At 44.4% G+C, this 25,941-nt stretch overlaps 3 protein-coding genes across 4 annotated transcripts in view; 1 reads left to right on the top strand and 2 right to left on the bottom strand.

Moving 5' to 3' along the window:
• The window catches only part of Ccdc30 (coiled-coil domain containing 30), a 151,551-nt gene extending 150,698 nt beyond the window's left edge, over positions 1-853 (bottom strand). Inside the window, exon 1 of the mRNA XM_008842840.3 lies at positions 505-853. The gene's annotated coding sequence lies outside the window, so the exon portion shown is untranslated. The remainder of the gene's footprint in view (positions 1-504) is intronic.
• Positions 854-4,284: 3,431 nt separating this feature from the next.
• Ppcs (phosphopantothenoylcysteine synthetase) lies at positions 4,285-7,695 on the bottom strand. 2 transcript variants are annotated; one of them, XM_008842827.2, is made up of 3 exons: positions 7,553-7,695; positions 6,722-6,825; positions 4,285-5,069 (listed from the first exon to the last, which is right to left on the bottom strand). In XM_008842827.2, the coding sequence occupies exons 2-3, from the start codon at positions 6,812-6,814 to the stop codon at positions 4,746-4,748; spliced, it is 417 nt and encodes a 138-aa protein (XP_008841049.1). In that variant the 5' UTR covers positions 6,815-6,825; positions 7,553-7,695; the 3' UTR covers positions 4,285-4,745. The 2 variants fall into 2 exon arrangements, with proteins under 2 accessions (XP_008841049.1, XP_008841048.1); XM_008842826.1 differs by lacking the exon at positions 7,553-7,695 and adding an exon at positions 6,981-7,550.
• Positions 7,696-7,890: 195 nt separating this feature from the next.
• Zmynd12 (zinc finger MYND-type containing 12) lies at positions 7,891-24,353 on the top strand (the record flags this gene model as incomplete). The annotated part of the gene is made up of 3 exons (XM_008842839.2): positions 7,891-8,117; positions 24,002-24,143; positions 24,263-24,353. Coding segments are annotated over exons 1-3 (343 nt in total), but the record flags the coding sequence as incomplete, so codon positions are not given.
• Positions 24,354-25,941: the final 1,588 nt, after the last annotated feature.

Raw genomic sequence — 25,941 nt, 5'->3', positions numbered from 1 at the left:
ATCATTTTTGAATGACATTTTCAAAAGTATGAATACATTCCTCAAATTTCTGTCTTTAACATAGCACTTAAACAAGGACCAACCTTCTTTATTTACATGTAAACCTGACATAGGTCTCCAAACTACCATTTTAATTTTTTTTTCTGTTTTCAAAACACACTAGGCTTGCAGTAGCCTAATATGTAATTTACCAAGGTTTACTTCTCCACTTTGCTCTCTAAACCAAGATAGAAAGCTTGCAGGGAAACTGAAAACCCTCCCTGCGATTGCTAGGCCGAATGAGAACTATTCAGCCTCGCAAAGCCCTGCAGCTGGGAAACAGAAGGAGGGGGCCCACAGATGACAGGGTGGTGGAGACCAAAGGACATGCAATACTGCGCAGCCAGGACAGGGAAGGGTGCAAATGGTTATGGGATGAAGAGGATGAAGAATCCGGTGCTCGGAGTGATGAGAGAAGTGGATGAGGTTGCAGGTTGAAAGGCAGAAGGCAACTGACTTAATGACCTCGGATGCTGGGGTTACCACCGGCCTCCGCAGCTCCACCGGCATTCAAGGCTGAGCGAGACGAACTTGGGCCAAAAAGAGCAGGGCTGGGCGGGTCTCGGAGGGCGGTGTGGCCTCCAACCCGGTGGCGGAGGGGAAGAAAGGAGCGCCGGCCTCGTTCCGGCGGGCTCCAAGTCAGAGCCCGGCGCTAAGCGGCGCGGGAGGCTGGACCTGAAAATCCCGACCCTTCTTCAGGCCGAAGCCCGGGACTAGACAGCGGGGCAAAGCCCTGAGCGGGCAGGGCCCGGGACTCTCCCGTGAGCGCGCCCAGAGCGAGCTGCCATCGATGCCGGCGGTCAGGGCAACCGCTCACGTGGTGACGCGCAGGCCGGCTTCCGGCGGGAACCATGGATACGGCGCACGCCATTCATCCTCCAGACCGGTCTTCCTGTGAGGACTTGTTACGGCGCACGCCATTGGCCTCCAGGGCGCGGGGCGGAGTGGGACTGGCGGCAGCATCTGGTACAAGCTCACGCCATTGGCTCGGGAGGAGGCAGTAACCATAGTAACCGTGTGGGGCAGGCCTACAGCGAAGAGGCTGCACAGACATTGTGATCCTGTTCTGGAATTGTTTCCCGCCTTAGATTTATCTTCCTATAAGATACTTCAAAAATCGGGCGTGAGAGTTCCAGCACGCAGGAGGCGAGGCGGGAGACTTGCCTCCAGTTTAAAGACAGCTTGAGTTATTTAATAAGTTCCAGCCTAGCCTGAGTTAGAGTGAGACCTTGTCTCCAAAAAACCAAACCAAACCAGTAACAAAACTGGACGACTGGCCCATTGGACGCATGAACTCACAGCAACTGTGGTTGCCTGCACAAGCCAGTCAACGTTCTAGCATGAAGTGGGAAGGGTTCATAGCCACCACCCCTGAGGAGCTATTGACAGCTGATAACATTTGGGGAGGGGGGGGATCAATTTTTTTGTTTGTCTTGGTCTTTTTGAGACAGGGTCTCCCCGTAGCCCCAGCTGGCCTGGGACTCACTATGTAGACCAGGCTGCCCTTGAACTCACAGAGATCTACCTGCCTTTGCTTCCCAAATGCTGGGGATTAAAGGTGTGGGCCGGGACCAAGAGTCAGTTTTAAGAGTGTGGCCCCTGGTAGGTGGAAAGACCCCAGTGGATGGTCCCACACCTATATGGACAGCACAAATTGTGGAGTTGATGGGTTATTTAAAAACAACAACAACAACAACAACAACAACAACAACAACAAAAAACCATGGCTGGGCGGAATGGCCACAGGCCTTTAAATATCAGTACTCTGGAGGTGGAGCAGGTAGATCTCTGTAAGTTCAAAGCTAGCCTGGTCTACAGAGTTCTAGGAAGCTGGGGCTACAGGGAGAACCTGTCTTAAAACAAAACGAAACAAAACCCAAAGACAATGCAAAAGTTGAGGGTAGGGAGGTGAAGGCAGACCTGGAAAAAGAGTTGGGGTGGAAAATGATCAAAATACATTGTATAAGAGCAGAAAAGGGGGGGGGCGACTATGTGTGTCAGCAGTTCTGACTGTAGCCCGTCTTCACTAACCACTAGGGTACATAAGACTCATTTGGACCCAGCTAAGTACTGTGAAAATGTAGAAAAAGGGTTTGACTAGAATTACCAGGAAGACTGAAACCAAATTGCTGCAAAGTCGGTTTCGGTGAGCCTTCTTACCTATGTAATGCAAAATGTATTTAAAAGTTTTATTCTATTTGTTTGTTTCCTTTGGTGAGTTTATGTGCACTATGTGCATGCAGGAGCCTCTGGAAGCCAGAGGCAGCATTGGATCCCCCAGAACTGGAGTGACAGGTTGTGAGCCACCACATAGGTGTTGGTAACAGAGCATCTCTCCAGTCCCCCAAATAGATATTTGATAAAGGCACACTTTTAGCTAAGGCTGAACTTCTACCACCTTTACTCTCTTTGCAACATTCCAGGTACTCGTCAAAGCTCCCTTTCGCTCTTTTTGGAGGTTTCTGCTTTGCTGGTGTTCCAAACACGAATTAAATTTCTTGGTCTTACTCTGGTTGCAAACCTTGCCTTCTGCTGGTTCTGCACACATTACCTGGCTAGATAATCCCCTTTATTTTCTGTTACAACTCCCCCCGCCCCAAAATGTTCACTGCTACCAGGACCTGCAGGCAGCTTTTATTTATCACTTTCAGCATCATCTCCTTAGAAAATGTTCCTTGGTCCACCAGTCTCGATCCAGTGCCTCGTTTGCCTTTGTTAGCTCATATCGTGTCACCGCCCCCCACCACAAGCATTTGTTTGTTAGAACATACATACAGACCTATGCAAATTCTTGAAATTTCTACCTGGGTAAATACTGTTTTACACTAAACTGAACGGGGAAACCTATGAAGTAACTCCACGAAGACTACTTGATGCTTCTGAACTTGAAAAAAACAGTATGGAACAGTTCCCCTGAGAATTAATACTGTGAAAACATTAAGGTCGATTCTAGTTTTAACCTTCACTGTATGTACATTCAAAGATGAGTCAGCCTCCTAAGGTTTTGGATGTCAGGAGGATAATCAATCTCTTACTTCCTGCACCAGTGCTGCAGCTACTGCTAAGTCTGTTGTTTCTGAGGCTTTGACAGCTCGACCCCTGAAGTTCATTTAAAGTGTTTGCTCTAAGGAACTGCTGCTTTTTAGGCTGCCGCAGTGATTCTTCCTCAGTGGAAGGTCATACAATATAATGAAGTATTTCAATTTACCTTGCCACTTTTGTCAGCATTCTTCTGGTGACCTTTCCCAACTCCATGACCTACCATGAATTGCACTTTAAATTAGGTTTGTACAGTGCTGTGGATCATACTGAGGCCTGCACATTTGAGGCAAGTGCTCTATAATGAGTTATACTACTGGCACCGGCCCCTAAATCCAGTGTTTACATGGAACAGGAACACTGCCTACTTCTAAGTCATTAATAATGGTATTTCCCAACTGCATCCTGGGCTAGCCTTTATACAGATCATTAACTTATTTTTCTGCACTATTTATACATTCCTATCCCAAAGCACAGGAAAGTAAGAACTTCAAGTTTCTTGGGGACTCAAGGATCAAGCAGGGCTTTGGCCTAACATTGACTTGCTAAATGAGAAAACAATTATTGCAACAGCTTGAGTTTGAAGTGATAGGCATGAGGCTCATGTTTGATTTTTAGCATTATTTTCCTGCTTATCCCTCCAGTACAGGTATGTAAACTGAGATTAAGTCATGTGCCTAAGTTTATGAAGCTAACAGGTGACCCAGCTGCCTAATCAAACCCCATAGTCTCTACCACACTATAATGCCTCCCTCAGGACAGAGGTTATCAACTGCCCCCTTCTTGGTCCCAAGGGGAGGGCCAGGTTAAGTTTACCTTTTAGGGGCTGGAGAGATGGCTCCACAGTTAAAGAACACTGGCTGCTCTTGCAGAGGACCCAGGTTTGATTCCCAGCACCCACATAGTGGCTAACAATCACCCATAACTCCAGTCCCAGGGGACTTGACACTCTCTTCTGACCTCCGTGGGCACTGCATGACACAGATGCACTTATACACATGTAGGCAATACACTCATACACATAAAAATATTAAAATATTTGAAAAATTTTTACTCAAATATGGACTAAATCTAGGACAATTAGTAAAAAGTCAATGTAGTAGGAGGCTCTGTAATCTACAGGCAATCTATCTTTAGGGAAGTGTCTTTCCTAGTCTCATTTTAGTAAATGTATTAAAAAAACAAAGAGGACATCCTCGCCATGTGTCAGTTTGTGGGCACATACTTTATTGCACTTAATTTTTTATACATCCAGTTCCTGAATGAGAGATGTTTACTCATCTTTTTAACCCTCATAGCTCACACAGGTCCTGGCACATAGTAGGCACCCAATAAATACTTGATCTCCAGAGCATGAGCATTCATGCATCATAATCCTTTCCACATTCAGTTCCGAATGTGCATTTTGTAGAATACTTAATTCCACAAAAGTCTTGTTTGAAAAGCAAGATGTGGCCCTATGTTCAATTTCCAAATCAAGAAGCCATTTGGGTGTGTCAGGTGGTTCTGTTAGTAAAAGATAAATACCAAGCCATTATTTGCCTGCATACCACTTAACCTTTCCTTACTGTCTATCCTTATCAAGCAAAGGATTACTCTAATTCTTGCCAACTGTGAGCACACTGGTCCACTGGACAATTACTTTTGATCCTAGAAGAGCCTCTCATTCAGCTTCTGTCACATATAAAAGCTGTGTGTCGGGACTGAAGATCTTCTACTATCTTCTCTTCTATCACTAAGCCTTTTGCTACTTCATCTTCTGAGAGCAATAACTTGGTTTCTGAGTCTTTGGTTACAATAACCACAAATGACTGCATGGACTCAAGGATATTGGCCACCACCACTTGATGCTGATAAACTTCCAAAGCATTCCGAGCACGATTAATTACAATGGAGGGGTCAGTCTCCAGCTTAAAGGAAACTATAAATGCTTTGGGAGCCCAGTCTTTAACCAAAGGAGAAAGCATTTTTGGCACCATCTTCATTGTTATCTGTATTGGAAAGAGAAAAGTTTAATAAGCAAACAATGGCCATTGCCTACCAGGTGACTAAGAATCAGGGACTGATTTTTTGCCTATATAAATTTAAATTGCCCAACTTCTCTGAATATATTAAATGCCTAATTTAACGCCTAAGTTCATAACATTGCCTAAATTCAAGGCTTCATACCCATTTTGGAGCAAATTATGCTTTTTGAATTAGTCCTGTTCTGCTATCCTCATTACAATTCATTAACCATCCCCCTGCCTTTAAAAACAAACTAACAACCCTCAAACAAATATAAATCTGCTTATTCATTCAAACGTTACTTTGGCAGAAGTCCAATAATACTGGTTTTTTTTAAATCTTTCAGTCCAAAACATCTTACACTGGTAGAGTGGCATTGGTTTGCACTTAGAATCTGTTCAGTTGTAACTAAACGAGTAATGGAGGAATCAGAGAGGATACCACCATTGTGGTTTTCACTTGCTCCAAACTCCTGCCATGTGCCCTAAACCCTTCCAATGGGAATGCTGAGTCATTCTGTATACTTTCAAGGAAAATAAAGAAATATGGGTTAAAGATCCCAGAATTTTTAAAGTGGGAGATCTGTTAGCAAGTGTTACAGGAATAGCATAGCAGTTTGCCACTTCATTTTTCTTCATGGTACTCACAACCCCCAAGTGTGGGCTATGCATGTGATTCCCCTGCCGTGGAACAACGCAAATGCTAAGTCTACTTCTCTTCGTTGCTTTCATCTCCTGGTCCCACAACAGTGCATGGCATACAGTAGGAACTCAATAAATACTCATTAAAGAAGTGAATAAACTATCCTACAGGTGCCCCTCAGATAGTTTCTCCTATAAATTCTACTTAAATCACTCGATAAATGATGATTTCTCTCAGGTTCCAAGACACCAGATCACCTTAACATCTTAACCATAACACTATCCTTCCCAAACTCCTTCCTTAAACTACAATAACCCCCAAATTGTCTACCCCCTCCACCGTACTTCACCTTTCAAAATTCTAGAATATTCTTGTTTGTTTTGAGCCAGGGTATCACTATGCAGACCAGGCTGGCATTGAACTCAGATTCACCTGCCTCTGATGCCTCCTGAGTGGTGGACTTAAGAGTGCGCCATCACTGCCGGCTAGAATATGCTTTTCAAGCAAAAACTTTCTTTTTCTCCTACTTTCTCCTGTGTCCTTTGCCTCCACAGAAGGAATACCATATTTCCTAAGAGGCAAACTGCCTCTTCAGTCTTACCAAAGTACTTGGGTTTCCAGAACATTTACCCAACTGCAAACTCCAACTGTGTTTAACTCCCCTTGGAATGACCTTTCCCACTTTACTACACACTCGGCTTATCCTTTGGTCGGCTCCAGGAAGCCTTGACTCCCCCAACTCACTACCCTACGATCTGACTGCACTTTGTACATACCTCCACTAGAGCATTTATCACTCTGATTTGTAATAATGTCTGGTCCAGCTCCCTCGCTAGACTGTGAGGTCCTTGAAGGAGGGCAGTATCTTATTCATCTCTGCATTCCCCCGTGCCTAGCACATACAGAATGCAGAAAGGCCATCTCCAGATCAAGAGGGAATTAACCCAAGATTGGTTATAGGAGATCTGATCTCTGGAAGAGAAGAGCCCATCACCTGCAGTGGGCCCCCAGATGAGTGGATCTTGTGTTCAGGCATTTCAGAGACAGGAATATAGAAATCTGACACGGCCGCAGCCAGGTAAAACATCGCAGAAGGGCCTGTGAAGAGAAGCAGAAAGTGTAACAAATCCGGGAAAGGTATGGGATCAGGTTTTTCTCGAGTTCCCTGGCTGGCGGGGCATGAGGTGTGGAGGAAAGAGGCTGCGGGGAAAGGCTCTGCCTCCAGGAAACCGATGGATTCCTAGGGCACGCACCTAGTGGACTGAGCGCCAGGGCCGCAGCCTGCAGCAGATGCAAGTACTCCGCCAAAGTGGTGAACTCTACGGCTAGGAAGGTGCCGGCAGCAGCCGCCTCCTGGTAGCTCTGCAAAGCTGCAGCGAAGCCTGGCAGTGCATTCTCTTCGGCCTCCAGACTCAGCTTGCCCGACTGGGCTGGGCCAGAAGGCCGCAGGGCCGACAGCCAGGCCTGCGGCGGGAAGCGGTGGGCGTAGGGGAAGGCCGAGCGAGCGCGGTACAGGAAGAGAACCCCGTAGCCCGCAGCCAGGAAGGCCTCGGCCGAGGCTGCCCCGCGTCGCCCGCTGCTGAAGTTGTCAAGGAAGCGCACAGGTCGCGCTTCCAGGGGGACCTTGGTGCCGCCCGACGTGACCAGCACTATCCGCCGGCCCTGCGCGCCCACACTGGCCGCAAAGCGAGCCATAACCTCGGCCCAGCGTGCAGTGCCAGCCGGCCGGGGCAACTCCGCATCCAGGTCCATTTCCGCCATCAGCGCGCTGGAAACACTGCGCCTGCGTACACCAGGCGGCCGGCACCACGCCCCCTCCCCGTACCTGGCCTGTGCGCAGCCGCAGTACTGATTATGGCTGTTCTCTGCACCAGGTTCGCCACTAGGTCCAGACTTCGCCATGTCTTGAAATGTTGGCCGTTCTGCCCAAGAGCCCACGGGAAGCGATACAGCGCCAAGGGGAAGTGTCATTTTCGAATATCCAAGAGTCATATGCCTTATTGGTTTCCTAGCCTGGAAAGGGAACTGGATATGTTTGGTCCTTACCGGCCACCGTACAGACCTTCCTAAACTGGAATTCCATTGCAGTCAAATTCCGGCTATTTAACCTTAGGGATTTAAAGGGTTTATGCTCCCGCCTCCCCTGTCGCAGATGGTAGACCACGCCCCTCCCCGGTGTCCTTGAAATATGGTGAACCGGACTGGCCCGCGATCGTCACGTGACGCCCGGCGTGTGCTAGCCTGGCAACCGTCCTGGAGACGGACCCAGCTGGCTGCGCCATGAACGTGATCTACCCGCTGGCGGTGCCCAAGGGGCGCCGGCTCTGCTGTGAGGTGTGCGAAGCCCCTGCCGAGCGGATGTGCACGGCCTGTACAGTCACTTACTACTGGTAGGCCCTGGAATGTGGTGCCCAGCTCCTCCCTGTCCGGCGGGGTCGGGATGGCGTGTCAGTGTTCGCGTGGCCTTCGGCCTGGAGCCAGGTCTCCAAGACCCCTGTGGTCTTGGCTGCCTCCTGTCACACGGTGCTGATTTTCCACATAGTAATGTGTTTGCACTATTCCAGGTGCTGAAATGAATGGGCCTAATCTGTAGACCAGTTCCCTCAAAACTCTGGCAGAGAGAAATGTCCAAAAACAAAGGAAATGTGAGGAGAAAATGGGCAGATAGCTTCTCTGAGAGTAGACTATTGATCTGAAAATACAGAGCTGAAGAATTGACATCGTGCCCTGGAATGGGGGCGGGGGTGACAGGAATGGGGGACTTTCTAGTGGGAAAGACTGATGTGCTTGAGGACCTAAAAAGAGGACTAATTGTCCTAAGAGTTTGGTGGGTCGGGGGAGTACAGGAGATTGGTTTATGTGTACTCAGCATAATTCCTTCTCACATGTGTTTCACATTAGACACACACAAACCCCCTTTCGAGACAGCGTCTCATATAGCACAAGCTAGCCTCAAACTCACTATTATAAGGATGACCTTGAACTTCTGATCCTCCTACTGCCACCTCCTGAGTTCTTGACTTACAGGTATGTGCCACCATGCCCCTTTTGTGCAGTGCTGGAGATTGAACTCAGGCCTTCCGGCTTGCTAGACAAGCACTCCCATCAATTGAATCACATCCCCAGTCCCAGACTATTTTGGGCCTCACAAAACTAGGATGCAGACATTCAAAACCTAACAAAGTAGTCTGACTTGATTTTTTTTTTTTTTTTTTTTTTTTTTTTTTTAGTCATTCTACATTCTATATGACAAATGCTGTCACACAGGATGTGCTATGCCCTGGGGCCTCTTGAGGATGGAAGGTATCTAAAAAGGTTTCTCTGGCTCAGCAAGGTGGCACATGCCTTTAGTCCCAGCACTTGGGAGGCAGAGGCAGTTGGATCTCTGTGAGTTCAAGACCAGCCTGGTCTACATAGTGAGTTTCAGGTCAGCTGGGACTACAGGGAGACCTGTCTCAAAAAGTAAATAAAAAAGTTTCTCTGAGGAAATAGCATTTGAGCTGAGTGCTATGTGAAGGAACAGTGAAGGGAAGGGTATTCCTGGCATGTAGGACTCCTTTAGGCAAAGGGTCAAAGAACTGAGCTCAGTGGGAAAGAGTAGTAGAGGGGGAAGTCAGTGATTTTCACACTGCAGACTGGGGCTTGGCAGGTCATGAATAAGTAACATAACCAGCATTTATGCTGCATATATATATATATATATTATATATATTATATATATATTTGTAAAATGTATTTCTTCCTTTGAGCTGAGTCAAAAACAACGTTTGAAAACCTCTATTATCAGTTAGAAGAAAGAGCTTGAACCCAGATGATAAAGGTTAGGGCTAGACAGTGACACAGATCAAGGGGTTTGGAATTCACCCTCTGGCAAGCCGTGGATGGTTTTGAGCTGACATGATGTCATTTGCATTGAGGCAAATGACAGGCAGCAAACTGGGAGATTGGAGGGCAGACGCTGCCTGATTCAGAGGCAGATGCAATGGTCCAAGTGCAGAGTGAACATTCCTTTCTCTTGACTGTTCCAGGTGTCCTCAGTGTTTCCGGCACTCAGTAGCTCCCTGATCTTAGCACATAGGACATGGACTAAAATTGGTAGCTTGCTTGTCTCTGTCCCTCACTAGGCTGTATGCATCACAAGGGCAAGGATGGCAAGTGTGACCCGTTGTTGTTTCCTCCTTAATAGGAACCACAAAATCCCTTTTGTTATTGTCGTTGTTTGAGGCAGGGTCTCCCTGTAGCCCCAATTGGCCTGAAACTTGCTCTGTAAAAACAGGCTGGCCTGAATCTCATAGAGATCCACTTGCCTCTGTCTCCAAAGTGCAGGGATCAAAGGCATGTGCCACTGCACCTGGTTTGGAACCACAAAATCTCCATCACCTCTCTGCCTGCACTTCCCATCACTTCCCATCACTGACGTCAGTCTAGTTTGCTCTTTCAGTTTCTTTGCCCGGGTTGTCCCTTCTGCTAAGAGCCACAGCACCCTTCTACCACAGTCTTCCTGGTTTCTTTCATCCTTCACTTCTTAGCTCAAGTGTCGTTTTATCAGATTGCTCCTATTCTAAACAGCCCTCTCAGATTTTTCTATTTTTTTCACTTTTTCTACTTGTATGTTTTATGTTTCTGTATCTTCCTAGACCTGCTATCCACATAAATCAGATACTCAATGAACATTTGTTGAAAAAGGGAACTTCTGAATGCATAATAAATCTATTATCTTAGGTAAAGGGAGGAGGTGGTGAGTGATAGATTCAGTTGCAGATGGAGTTTTGGGTGGGGAAGTGTATTCGAGACACCTTGGAACAGCCAATAAATCAAACTGATCTGGTTCCTGAGGGAAAGATTCAGCCACCTTGCCTTCCACTTCATCCTTCCTCTTCATCTTTCCAGCCAAAGTAATTCTTTTTAATTTCCTTAGCCAACTGGGAAAGCGTGTGTGTGTGTGTGTGTGTGTGTGTGTGTGTGTGTGTGGTCTTTTTGAGGTCTCCCTGTAGCCCTAGCTGGCCTGGAACTCACTATGTAGACCAGGCTGGCTTTGAACTCATAGAGATCTGCCTGCCTCTGCCTCCCAAGTGCTGGGTGGGACTAAAGGCATGCGTCACCATACCTGGCAATTTGATACTCTATAAGCAAGATAATAAAATCATTTCCTCAATAACGTGAAATGCATTTATTTTATATACTATGAATTGTGAATATGTTCCCAGGTAATAGAACATTTAAAAATATCATTACATTATTTAATTGTGCGTGTGTCTATGGAAGTCAGAGGCCAGCTTGGGGGGAGTTAGCTCTCTGCTTTATCACATGGTCTCCACGGGTTGAACTTGGGTCGTCAAGCTTGGTCGTAAGCCAATGCTACCAATACTACTGGTGCAGGCCTAGAATATAACATTTTTAAGAAAGATAATTTTAGCAGGGTATGGTGGCACAGGCCTTTAATCCCAGCACTTGAGAGGTAGAGATAGGCAGATCTCTGTGAGTTTGAGGCCAACCTGGTCTACATATTGAGTTTCAGGCCTGCTGGGGCTACAGAAAGACCATGTCTCAAAAAGACAAAAAAGGAAAAAAAAAAGATAATTTTATGGAAGTACACACTGAAACAGTGATGGATGAAAGAGACGTTAGTGCTGTAGCTCATCAGATCATAGCTTGTAGGCCTGACATTTGCTACATTTTTCCTTTGATGTACACAGCAACATAAACTTAAATGCCAGCAGGGGGAAACTGTCAGAGATGTTCAATAATAAGTGTGTGGTGATCCATGCCTGTAATCCCAGCAGTTAGGAGCCTAAGGCAGAAGGATCACTGTAAATTCAAGGGTAGCCTGAGCTACATAGTGAGTTCAAGGGAATCCTGGGATACTGAGGTGAACTGTAGAATGAATGCCTTATCTAAAGACATGGAAATTCGGGTTACTAAAACACAGTAATGGTTAAATAAGACATAGCTGCCTCACAGACCACTTAAGTGTGAGCCCTGATTGAAAGCACTCTTGCCAGCTCCTTTACTACTACCCTATGTTGTGTTGGGATGAGAGCTGAGTGAAGAGGGAGCCCACACCTATATAAACAAGGTTCCCTGTATTGAGAAAGGCTAGACATGTCCGCTGCTTTCTTGGACAAAGGGCCTGGAAGTTGAACAAGTTACCATTTCCATTGCTCACACAGTTACCCAACTAGTCCCTCTAGGCCTGCAATGTCGCTGTTTTCTGAATTCTGGCAATAAGTGTTTTTATTGATCTGTTTGCAGTAATTCTCTACCCCCCCCACAACACCAAAAAAACCACAAAATCCTTAAAATGTTTTATGGCATTGCTATAGCAGCAGTTACAGTGTGTAAAGAAAACACTTGCCTGCTTCTGTTATTGGCGGAGGAAGGAAGGAGAGAGGGTGCCTGGATGCAGTCATGTATTTTCCACGGCTGCTTTCATGCTGCAACCTGGGATTGAATAGTTGCAACAGAGACCATAGAGCTCTCCAAACCTAAATAGTTACTGTCTAGAAGAAAAACAGAAAAACATTGGTGACCTCTCCCCTAGATTACCTGTTTTGAAAACATATTATGATTTATAATAGTCAAACTGTTATATTTTTCATATTTAAGTGAAAAGTGTCTAATAGGTTGTAGAAATACAAAAACCCATAATTTTATATGTCTACGAGCAGAGCCTCAAAATACAAAACCAAAGCTGACAAAATTGAGAGCAGTACAATCCAGTACCATAGCTAGGAGCTTCAATATCCCACTTTCGGTAGTGGACAGAACAATAGACAGAAGATCCAAAGGAAACATGACTTGAACAGCACTAAAACCCTGCCAATCCCAAAAGACCTCTGTAGAAAGCCTTTGAGAAAAGCAAAAATCACACACCTCTCCAGTGAGTATAAAACCTTCCTGAGGGTAGACCATGAGTTAGCTCATAAAGCAAATCTCAAATGTGGTAGGATTAAACTCATTGGAAGTGTGTTCAGTTACCATGGAATGAAATGAATAATAAATAGCAGAAGAAAATTGGTAAGTTTCAAATAGGTGGAAATAGCATGCTCTAAAAATCTATGTCAAGGAAGCACTGGGGAGGTTTAAAAATGCTTTCAGGGAAGTGAAAACAGAGCTATGACATAGTAAAGTGCATGGATACATGCAGAGCAGTATAGGGTACCATGTGAATTGGTAGTATTCAGGAATGTGTGGTTGTTCATGTATACATTATATCTTGGGGGCTGGCAAAGACTCAAGTTTGGTTTCCAGCTCACAACCACCTGTAACTCCAGCTCTAGGGACTTCGACACCTTCTGCGCTTCTGCTGGCATTAGCACTTGTGATGCACATAAACTCATGCAGGCACACACACATACGCAGAAAAAACAAATCTTTCTCAAATTAGTAACTTAGTATTCCATCTTAAGAAATTCTAAAAATATCCCGTGAACTGGAGCTATGGTCTGTCTCCTCATGTGAACCTGGAGTTGTGGTTCCCTCCAGTGAACCTGGAGCTATGACTCCCTCCTGTGAGCCAGAGCTGTGGTCCCCTCCTGTTAACCTGAAGCTGTGGTCCACTCCTGTGAACCTGGAGCTGTAGTCCCTTCATGTGAACCAGTGTTATGGTCTCCTCTTGTGAGCCTGGAGCTGTAGAACCCCTGTGAACTTGGATCTGTGGTTCACTCCTATGAGCTGGAGTTGTGGTTCCCTCTCATGAGTCTGGACCTGCTGGTTGTTTCAACATTCCTCTGGTGATGGGCTGATGGTGGAGCAGATTGGAGGGTGGGGAACTTCCTGATGTTGGCAAAGTGGCTGCATTCCCCACAGCCCCTCTCCCAAGGTCCCAGGTTGTGCATGGCAGTGGCTTTGGGTTTATTCTGGGGACAGAGGAGGTTTCTGTCATTTGCAAATTTTAGTCTTGGGAGGATTTATTCTCTAGAATGGACCTCCCACCTCCCTTGATGGACAGCTGTGGTCTTGACTCCAGATGGGGTCCCGGGCATCCAGGCCTTGACATTGAATCTTTCCCATTCTCAGGCACCAAGAGGTGTTCCATCATTTTTCTATTACTCTTCTACAACCCCAGTGCACCTTCACCTGTGCCCTACAGAAAATATAAATCACCTAATTGAACTTCTGGAGATAAAAATCATAGTCTGGGAAAGTTAAAAAAAATTTAAAGTACTTTAATAACTAAAGTGATACAACTCTCAAACTGAAAATATGCAATTGTATTTTAGAATATAAATTCACAATTCTCTATGTATATTAAAAAAATTTTAGTATTATTTACTGACAAAACTATACTGTGAAATTTATCACTGTTGCTGTAATGTGAACTTGGAATTCATTCCCCTTCCATAATCATATTGTTTTTCTTTCTTTCTTTTTCTTTTTTTTCTATTTATTTATTTATTTTTTTATTTATTTAATCTATTGGTCTTTTTGAGACAGGGTATCCCTGTAGCCCCAGCCAGGCTGGCACTCACTGTGTAGACCAGGCTGGGCTAGAACTCACGGTGAAATACTGGCTTCTACCTCTGGATTGCTGGGATTAAAGGTGTATGCCAACATGCCCGGCTTTATGTTATTTTTCTTAAAAGCAATGCTAATAAAGAAAGAAAGATGTGATAAAAAAGAAGAGCAAACTAAAAATGTGTTCAAGTCTTTCCTGCCTGGCTCTGTCAGGTGTAAGCACGAAAGCAGAAGGAAGGAACTATTAAAGATCAGAGGAGTGATCAATGAAATAGAGAACAGAAGAATGGGAGAAACAGTGAGCCAATGTTGGCTCCTTGAAAACATAACAGAGTTGACAGACCTTTAGCTGGAGTGGCTAGGAGAAAGTCCAGAGGATTAAAACAAATGAAACTGGGAACATCACTCCTGACCACACAGGAATAAGAGACCGTAAGAGAACTATGAACAAGTACACATCAATAGATTGGATGAACTAGATCAAACAGGCGTGATCCTAAGAAGAAACCAAACTTGACTGTTAGACTGAGAACTTAAATCGACAGGAACAAGACAGAGACATTGGTTTTACCACTCTGTTTAGTATTGTACAAGGGTTTCTAGTGAAGGCAGTTAGGTGTAAGACAATGAAATAAACGACTCCAGGCTTGGAAAAAGAGTGAAACGATGTCATTTGCAGCTGACACGATCTGGTTGTGATGACTAATTTTATGTGTCAAAACGACTGAACTAAGGGGTATTAAAGAGTCAGTAAAACATTATTTTGGATGTGTTGAGAGCGTAGGATTTGAATTGGTAGACTGAGTAAAGATCACCCTCACCAATATGGATGGGCATTGTTCATGGCACTGATACCCTCGGTCTAGCAAAAACGCACAGGGGTAATTCGCTCTCTCTTTTTCTGGGACATCCACCTTTTGTCCTTGGTTATAAGTGCTCCATTTGCCCTGCCTTTGGACTCCAGACTTAACACCAGGAGACCCTCTCCTCCCTCTCTGCCTTCAAGTCTCGGCCTTTGGACTCAGCTCTGGCCTTTCTGGGTCTCCAGCTGGCAGATAGGGAACTGTGGACTCTCTATGCTCAGAGACATGACATAAGCCAAGTCCTAAAATATATACTGGCTTTGTCTCTGGAGAACTCTAACCGTTTTAAAAAATATTTTATTTACTATTTTTATTTTATATATATGAATGTATTGCCTGTATGTGTGTAAGTGCACCTGTCTCATGCAGTGCTCTTGGAGGTCAGAAGATGGCATAGATCCCCTGGAACTGGAGTTACTGATGGTTGTTAGCCACCATGTGGGTGCTGGGAATTGAACCTGGGACCTCTGCAAGAGCAGTCAGTGCTCTTAACTTCTGAGCCATCTCTCCAGCCCCTAACAGTTTTATAATACAAAAACCATAAAGAACTTACAAAAACTATATTAAAACTAATAAATGAACATAACAGGTTTATAAAGTCAATATGAAAAATAATGACAAAACTATACTGCATTCCTATACTGTTTCTATAGACAATCTGAAAATGAAATTAAGAATTCTATGAAAAAACATTACACAGTACTCCATTAAACAAGAGTGCTATCTCATTTAAAATACTGTAAGGTGTTAGAGATAAATTTAATCAAGGACATACATGACTTATACACTGAAAACTACAAAACACTGTTGAAGAAATGAAAGAACATAAATAAATGAAATGGTCATCAATTAAAATACTTTAGATAGCAGCATTCCCAAAATTATAGGTTCAGTGCAATCCATGACAAATTCCAGCTGCCATTTTTTAAGCAAATAGACATGCTGACTGCAAAATTTATATGAAAATATAAAGGCTCTATGATAAACAAAACAGTTTGGAAAAAAGAACAAAGACAGAGGACTCACTTTTCACTTTCAAAACTTCATATAATGCTACATTATAAAGACGGTATGGTGCTGGAGAGTTGGCTCAGCAGTTAAGGGCACTGGCTGCACTTGCAGAGGCCCCAAGTCAATTCCCAGCAGCCAGTTCCTGGGAATCTGACCCCCTCTTTTGACCTCTGTGGGCATTGTACAACATGGGTGTGCATACACATACATGCAGACAAAATACTCATACACATAAAATGAAAATAATAAAATATATGTATTTTAAAAGACAGTATGGTACTGGCATAAGGATAAATTTATGGGTTAATGAAATAGAATTGAAAATAAGCCCATATATTTAAAAATCATTTATTCTTTGAAAATCTCATACATTTATGCAATCTATTTTGATCATGGCCATCCACCATTACCTCCCTCCAACTCCCCCTGGTGCCTGCCACTCTATCATCTTCCCAACTTCATGTCTTCCTTTTTATGTTGTTATTCATAACCCTGAGTCCATTTAGTGCTGCATACGTGGGCATGGGTCGTTCCACAGGGTCAAGACCCACATGTCTTTCAACAGGGGTTTCAAGACCATTCACTGAGGACAGAATGGATCTTTCAGCAAATGGTGCTGAGACTAGACATGGAACAGGATGGATTATGACCCCTACCTTCCACCATGTGCAAAAATTAATATGCAAAGGTCTAAGGGTAAGCAATAAAACTGTGGTAGGAAACATAGTTGCAAATCTGTGTGATCTTAGATCAGAAAACAGTGTTTTAGGACATCAAAAGCATAAAGAACCAAAGGAAAATATACTTTTCAGATATTGTAGGAAACCAGGATGCCAGGCCCTAGGGTGAGATGAGCCTAAAACCTTTAAGTCCAGGCTACATTCTCTGCTAAAGGGAGGGGTGCTGAAAACAGCAGCTCTGATAATCCCTGTGTTGCAGAACACTGCGAGATTGGCAGGAGACAGTGACCTGGACATAAGTGCAGGCTCCTTGCTCTGTGGGAAGGTGTCTTGGGCAACAACCCTTAGCTCATCTCCTTGTCCTGAACAAATAACTCAGCTATCCTTAGCTTAGAGATTAGGCCAGGTTAAAAGTTTACTCCTGAGCTAAAAGCTAAAAGTTTACCATGCTTCTAACTCTAAGAAAGAAAACATTGTGACCAATAAATTACTAGATGGGCATTGATAACTTTGAGTAAAAGCTTAAGCATCCTTCTGGTGCCAATTAACAGACTATGTGTTCTGTTTCTTTGTACCCCAAATCTTTGTATGTGACTGCTATATCCCATGTGACTGCTAGTTCCTTGGGATGTATAAAAACCATCTGAACTTTGAAATAAATGGCTTGTTGAAAAGACAAGGTCCAAAACTCTGTCTCTGATCAAGTCTCTCTACCCCAAAGCCAGTAGGTCCCCCGCTGAGCAAAGCAAACCCAAGTCCTGACAAGACATCATGATTTTTTTTTTTTTTGGTCTTTTTGAGATGGGGTCTTCCTGTAGCCCCAGCTGGCCTGGCACTCACCATGTAGACCAGGCTGGTCTTGAATTCACAGAAATGCACCTGCCTCTGTCTCCTGAATGCTGGGATTAAAGGCATGCACCACCACACCCAGCTGGACATCATGAAAATTTAAAAATTTCATGCAACAGAGGACACTCAGGAAGGTGAAGATGACTGAAGGCTGTGAGAGTGGTGGGACCTGGCCATTGGAGTGCCTTCCAGAGCTGATTCTGAATTCAGAGATCCCCTAGTCAATAAAGAATATTATCTCGCTCTTGCTTCCTGTACTTGCTTGAAGATGTGAGAGCTTAGCTTCTGCTGCTCCTGCTCCAGCCACCTCCAGCCACCATGCCTCCCCACCATGATGGAACTGTAAGCTCAAATAAACTCTTTCTTCTATAAATTTCTTTGGTCAGTGTTTTTATCAGAGCATCAGAAAAGTGACTAATACAGTAATTGGTACCAGAGAGTGGGCTGTTGACTGTGAAGAACATGACCATGTGGGGTTTTGGAGGATTGTGGAAGACTTTGGAAGTTTGGGCTAGAAAAGTGGTGGATTTCTGTAAGTGAGCTTAACAGGCAATTCTAGTAAGCTCCTGGCAGAAAGTAGTGCTGCGAACAATGTAGTTCCAGAGGGAAATAAGTACTTAACCAGCAATTGGAATGTTTTGGCAGAATCTGGCTGGAGTCTGCCCACAGCCAAAAAGCTTGCTTGAGGGTAAGTTGAAAAGCCATGGACTAATTTCTCTGGTGGAAGAAATTTCAAGACAGCCTAATGTAGAAATGGTGGCATGGATATTAATGGTGAATATTATATAGATTTACAGTGAAAAAGAGCAAATGGAGCAGAAAGAAATACAGAATGTACAGGATGGGTTGAAAAAGACCACTAGGAAGATTATTTTTGGAGCCCTGGCATGTGCTGGAGAGGATCCCTTTGATAAGGAAGTTAAAGTGATTAAGGAGGGGCCAAGAGATTCTCACTTAAACAATGCAGAGAGCACCTCCAGGGCAAGACCACACCCAGTTAAGCCTCCAATTTATGAAAGGAAAATGCTGCAGGGACCACTAAGGAGAAAATCTTCTAAAATGGATAAAGCAGGCTGGAGTCTATCAAAAACTTGCAGTCAAACTTGGCAGTGTTGTTCACCTGGTGTTGGCTTTAGAGACATGAAAGATGCAACAGTAAAGGGGTCATCAGTTCTTCCTCCACAGTTTCAGAGAGACTCTGAGGCCAGACAGCATGCAGCAGGGGTTTCCCTGCCTATAGAAGGCCCTGATAGGCCATTGTGTGAAGCTGTGAAGGTGAAGCCTTGGTTGGCAATGGAGACCCCAAGAAGTTCGTGATGCCAGAGCTGTGAGGCATCTGCCAAGAAGACCTGCATACAGGGAGTGGGTACAGCCCAAGAGAGAGATGCATGTTGCATGCAGCAAAACTGGAGAGGTTGAGCCATCTAAGCCCTTTGGAAGTAAATTCCCAGAAGTCAGACATGGAGCTACTGGATTTGGTGTTTTCCCTGCTGTTTTTTGGTCTTGTTTTTGTCTGGTATTTCCTTACTATGCCTCTATTCCTCCTTTTGGAATGGCAATGTATATCCGGTTCCACTGTATGTTGGGAGTATATAATTTGTCTTTTGATTTTATAGGAGCTTATAATTAAGCAATTTCCCTCATTCTCAAGAGACTTTGGACTATGGACTTTTGAATAGTATTGAGACTGGTATTGATATGGGGACTTTTAAGGTTGGACTAAATGGATTTTCCATTTTATATGGTCATGAGCCTATGGGGGGTCAGGGGGTGGAATTGGTGGTTTGAATGAAAATGTCCCCCATAGGCTCCAAGTATTTGGACATTTTTATCCCCAGTTGTGGCACTGTTTTGGGAAGTCTTATAAGGTGTGACTATCCTGGAGGAAGCACATCACTGAGGGTGGGCTTTGAGAGTTCTTAAGCCTTACCAGATCTCCAGTCACTCTCTTGCTTCCTGTACTCACGTGAAGATGTGAGAGCTTAGCTTCTGCTGCTCCTGCTCCAGCCACCTCCAGCCACCATGCCTTCCCACCATGATGGGCTGTAATTCTCCTGGAACCGTAAGCTCAAATAAACTCTTTCTTCTATTAAAAAAAAAAAAAAGAATATTATCTCAAGCTGGTGAGCCAGCTCACCAAAGTGGAGAACTGTAACTAGGAACTCAAGAAACTCAGTTCATCAAAGCTTCTCCAGCAACAATAATGACCTACATGTTTGAAGACCCAGCCATGAGTCAACTCAGCAACATGAGGAAGAAGCAAAGCACCAGCCATACCCTTCATGACCACACTCTGGACATTGTGATGAAGAGCCATTTGAGGAGTACCATGCTGTTTCTGTAGTGGAAGAAGCCACCATCAAACATACCTACATCATTGTCCACCAGGCACTGAAAATGTGAGCCTGTGATTGGGCTGGTAGCCATCTTCAAGACTGGCCATTTTGCCCAGATCACTGTGTCCCTAACTGATGGAGGTCATTGCTTTCTGATATGAGGTGGATGATCACTGAGAGCCAAGCAAGTGAACACCAGCAGACACTGAGGACAGCTGTCCTGAGAGCTACTGGAGGCTTTTTGTAGCAAGGGCCTAGTGCTCAAAAGGAAGCACACCATATACACACACAAGATGGCCAAGGCCAACCATGTCACACACGCACACACACACACAAGATGGCCGAGGCCAGCCATGACACACACACACACACACACAAGATGGCCGAGGCCAGCATCACACACACACACACACACACACACACACACACAAAAGACAGCCAAGGCTAGCCATCACACACACACACACACACACACACATACACACAAGATGGCCAAGGCCAACCATGTCTCACACACAGACACACACACAGACACACAAAAGATGGCCAAGGCTAGCCATGCCCTGACCCACTACTGCCACTACTGCTGGTGGTGGTAGAAGAGCAGTGGCTCCAGGAGGAGCCCAGGGCTCTGTACTAGAAACTGTCAGAGCCGCTGCCACCTTGAAAAGTACCTGTGAGTTCAGATGACTTTCCTGTTTAAGAAGGATGCAGCAGCTTGTTTGTTGCCCATTAATCTTTTCAGGACTAGAACTGGCTTCCCTGACTCATTGTAAAGAAGGAACATCCTGACTTGAGGGTTTCCTTCAAGAAACTCATCTCTTAACTCAGCTTGGGTACACCTTTGCATTTTATGAAAGGAAGCAGTTTTAGGGTCAGAACAGATTTACTAGAAAATCCTCAACCCGACTTGGGTTCTGTGATATAGAACTTCCATTCATTAAAACTGACTAGGAAAAGAAAAAAAAAAAAAGTGAAGACCATAGGATGGGAGAAAACACTGACAAGTCATACACCTAAAGAAGATCTTGTACCTAGAATATGTAAAGAACTCCTAAAAACAATAAAGGAAGTAGGTTTTTTTTTATTTTTTTTTATTTTTTTTTAATTTTTTTTTTTTAAGGAGCAAGGGACTTGAATAAGCATTCTCTTAAAGAAGATATAAAATTTCATGGCTAATTAGCACATGAAAAGATGCTCACCATCATTAGTCACTGGGAGAATGCAAATAAATACAAATGAGATGCCAAATCACATCCACTAGAAATACTGTAAACAAAAAGGTGCAAATGGGATGGAGATGTGAAAAAGTAAGACACTCATACTATCCCAGCACTTGTGAGACTGAGGCAGAATTGCCATGAGTTTGAGGCCAACCTGAGCTATATAGTGAGTTCCAGGACAGTCAAGGCTACCCAGTGAGAACTTGTCCAAAGAAACAAACGACAAAAATGTATGTATAACAATCATAAAATCTGCAAACCAAATTCTGCAAACCAAATTGTCACTATCTTTTTCTTTTCTTTTCTTTTTTTCTTTTCTTTTTTTTTTTTGTCATCTTTTTGAGACAGGATCTCCCCATAGCCTCAGCTGACCTGGAACTCTGTATGTAGATCAGGCTGGCCTCAAACTCACAGAGATCTGCCTGCCTCTGCCCCCTCCCCCGAGTGCTGGGGTTAAAGGTGTATACCACCATGCCCAGCCTTTTCAAATGCTTTTCTTAATTATTATTATTTTTATTTTTTGTGTATGAGTGTAATGCCTGCATGTGTATAAGTGCACCCATGTTGTGCAATGCCCTTGGAGGTCAGAAGAGGGCATCAGATCCCCTGGAACTAGAGTTACAAACAGTTGCTAGATGCCATGTAGATGCTGGGAATTTAACCTGGGTCCTCTGCAAGAGCACTCAGAGCTCTTAACTGCTGAGCCATCTCTCCAGCCCTATCACTATCTTTTCTAGAGCACCAAAAACACTGACTTTGGCATACAGGCTTGCAGTAACTCCTGACTCTCTCTCCTCACCTATGCCTCCTTACCTTTAAAATGATTATAACAGATTTTGTTTCATTTTCAAAGCATCAAATATCTCCATGCAAGACTATCTCCTAAACCACAGGGCCTGGAGGGCATGCCAGTGAAGTCTATGTGAATGCTCCCACCCTCCATCAGGACCTCTAAAGACAATGCTAGTGGTATTCTTGGTGACACTAGCTATAGGAAAACATGTTTATAAGGTCTTTTTTAGACCCATATCATTCCTATATAAATCCCCCCCCCCAAGAAAAAGGCCCTCACATCTATCAACTTCAGTGTTGAAACACCTTGAAAATGATGTTAGCAATGTGAAATCGCCTTTGTTCTTTACAGAAGAGCCACAGCATCCATGCATGACCTTGGAATGAATGCAGATCTCTGCAGAAAAGACATCCTTCCTTCCCCTCCTCAATCAAAACACAGTTTCTATTGTTGATTTGGGAAGGGGGGTGAGTCAGGGTCTCACTATGTAGCCCTGGCTAACCTGGAACTTGGATCAGGCTGGCCTTGAACTCTCTGTAGATATTCCTGCCTCTGTCTCTGGAGTGCTGGGATTAAAGGCACGTGCTACCACACTTGGTCTTATTGTTGATTTTTAATGAATTTTTTGGTTAGCGTACCAACAGATGGGTTTTTAGCCAGGTGTGGTGACACATACCTTTAGTCCCAACACTTGGGAGGCAGAAGTAGCAGATCTCTGAGATTTAGGCCAGCCTGGTCTACATAGTGAGTTCCAGGCCACTGGGGCTACAGAGAGACCCTGCCTCAAAACAACAACAAAACCAATGGGTTCTATTGTGACATTTTATAATACATGCACATACATACATACATACATACTTTTCACACCACATTGCTCTCTTGCTGATTCCCTTCTTTACCCCAAATACTTCTTTCTGCTTTTATGATACATATTTCCATTACCTCTGTTCTTCTTCCTCCTCCTTTCCTCTCTGTAGCCCCAGCTGGCCTGGAACTCACTATGTAGACCAGGCTGGCCTTGAACTCACAGAGATCCACCTGCCTCTGCCTCCCGAGTGCTGGGACTAAAGGCGTGCCCCACCACACCTGGCCTTCCCTCCCTTTAGACCTCTTCCCCTCTTTTCATAGTCTGCTTTCTACTTTCATGTCATGTGTGTGTGAGTATAAATTTAAATCTACAGGGGCTGGAGAGCTGGCTCAGTGGTTAAGAGCACTGGCTGCTCTTGCAGAGGACCAGGGTTCAAATCCCAGAACCAACATGGCAGCTAACAGCCATTCAGTTCCAGGGGAATCCGCTGTCCTCTTCTGACTGCCATGGGCATTGCATGACATGGGTGTACTTACATACATGTAGGCAATACACTCATACATATATAATAAAATTTAAATCTGTATTACACATATGAGAGAAAACATGCAGTATCTGTCTTTCTGAGTCTGGTTTATTTAACATAATCTCCAGTTTCATCTATTTTCCTATGAATGTCATAATTTCATTTTTCTTTACAACTGAATAAAATTCTCTTATGTATATGTACCACATTTTCTATATTCATTTTTCTATTGATGAACAGTTAGACTGGACCCATATCTTGACCATTATAAACAGTGTGGCAATAAACATGAATGTGAAAGTATCTCTGTGGTATATCGACTTAGTCCTTCCGGTGTATGTCCAGAAGTGGTGTAACTCAGCCGTATGGTAGTTATATTTTTACTTTTTGGAGAAACTCCCATCCTGACTCCCATAGTTTCCTCACTAGTTTGCACTCCCACCAGCAATAAATAAATTTTCCTCTTTCCCCACATCCTTGCCAGCATCTGTTGTTATTTGCTTTCTTAAGAGCCATTCTGACTAGAATCTCAAGGCAGTTTTAATCTGCATTTCCCTGGTGGCTAGAGATCCCAATGCAGTTGGGATCAACTAAATGTAGGAGAGAAAACAGATTTCCATCTCAGAAATGGTTGGGAGCTCCCTGCAGGGTCGTGCTGCCTTCCTTTTCTGGTAGCTAGGCCAGGAGGAGGCGAAGATAAAGATAATGGAGGTCTGTATTCTTGTCAGTGGTCCAGTGCATCAAAAGGCTGACTGGGGCAGCATTCATGAGAAGATATGCCAGCTCCTGATTCCACTGCGCACCTCCATGCCCTTCTACAACTCTGAGGAGGAAAGGCAGCATGGTCTGCAGCAGCTGCAGCAGCGGCAGGTAGGTCTCCTAGCTCGTAACCTCCATGAGGGAGAGGGGCATGGTCTTTACCTTCACGATCCCATTTAGTGGATTGTTTCCCACACATGTACTGAATACTCACTGTATTCATTTGCTAGTGTGATCATAACAAGATGCCACAAGCTGGGTGGTCCGAACAACAGGGATTGATTTTCTCAACAATTCTAAAGGCTGAAAGTCCAAGTCAAGGTTTGGCTTCTTTCTTTTCTTTGGTGTATATGTGTACATGTTTGGGTGCACATGTATATGCTGGTTGCATGTGGAGGCCAAAGGACTTGGGTGTAGTTCCTCAGGAGCTATGTCCATCTTGGTTTGTTGTTTTGATTTTGAGACAGGATTTGTCACTGGACTGGAGTTCACCAAGTAGGCTAGCTTGGCTGGCCAGGGAGCCCCAGGATTCTTCTGTATATTCCTGTCCAGAGCCGGGATTGCACCATGTACCACCATGCCCTGCTTTTTTAAAACATGGGTTCTGGGTATTGAACTCAGGTCCTCATGTTTATTAACTGAGCCATCTCTCCACCCCCAGGTTTGGCTGCTTCTAAGATCTCTCTCTGTTTGGCTTCTTCTACGATCTCTCTCTCTCTCTCTCTCTCTCTCTCCTCTTTCCTATCTTTTGAGACCAGGCTGGCCTCAATCTCACAGAGGTCCTCCTGCCTCTGCTTCTCAAATGCTGGGATTAAAGGTGTGTGCTACCATGCCACTTTAGTTTTTGAGATAAGGGCTCTCACTTAACCTGGAGCTCACCATTTCAACTAGACTGGCTGGTTAGTGAGCTCCTGGGATCTCTGTGTCTGTCTACCAATGCTTTCACCAGTGCTGGGGTTATAGGTGCATACCACCATGCCAAGTTTTTATGTGAGTATTGGGGATCTGAACTCGGGTCCTCATGCTTACATAGCAAACACTTTACACACTGAGCCATCTCCCCAGCCCCCCAAATTAACTCCCTTTAAACAATTAATCTCTAAAACCCAGGTTCATCCATTTTAGTGTTATAAAACCATGGTAATTGTCTGAGAACAGGGAAGAGTTAAAATTGTTTTTATATTAGCTAAGCAGTATAATTCCAGAAGAAATGTTTTTCTGAAAAGTAACTCAAATAGAAAGTTTTGGGTCGTCCTGAGACATGTATAGCTTTGCTAGACCAAAGTTTTATTAGAACTTTGAGAATAGGGTTGGGGATGTAGCTCTGTCGGCAGAGTACTTGCCTAGCAGGGAGGAAGCCCTAGGTTGTGTTAGATTTTTGGAACTGTAGGAGACAAGAAACCAGAGCCAGACCTGCAACAGGCAAGGTCTGTGTCTTCCTTTATACAAAGAAGATAAAGTGAGAGGAGGTGGAGGCTGTCGGCAGGAACCAATGGGGCACAGCTGCACTTAGTGGGGAGCTGAGTTAGTGCCTGGGCTTGGTGTCCTTGGAGCAATTGAGGGTCTCCTTCTCAAGATCATTTCCCCAGAAACTGGCGGGAGTGTTATCTATGGCCTTAGAGGAGACAGGTGGGCTCCACAAACACTTTCTCTCAGGCTTGGGAGTGACCAACTGATAAGGGGTAATCAGAGCCAGGCTTGAGCAAGGCCAGGCTGCCAATTAAAGGCCAGTTAGACACTTTCAGGGATTTATGGCTTTCCCTAATGAGGCTTGTGGCTCTTCTGCAATTCACACATTCTATCAGATTGGGGCCTCTGTACCACATAAAGCAGATGATGGTACAAATTCAGCTACATGGTGAGTTTGAGGCCATCCTGGACAACATAAGACTATCCTTTGGGGAATTTT

Source organism: Nannospalax galili, unplaced genomic scaffold, assembly GCF_000622305.1.
Source record: "Nannospalax galili isolate Female #2095 unplaced genomic scaffold, S.galili_v1.0 scaffold1480, whole genome shotgun sequence".
In the NCBI taxonomy this organism is placed as follows: domain Eukaryota; kingdom Metazoa; phylum Chordata; class Mammalia; order Rodentia; family Spalacidae; genus Nannospalax; species Nannospalax galili.
This window is presented reverse-complemented; position numbering and strand designations above follow the sequence as displayed.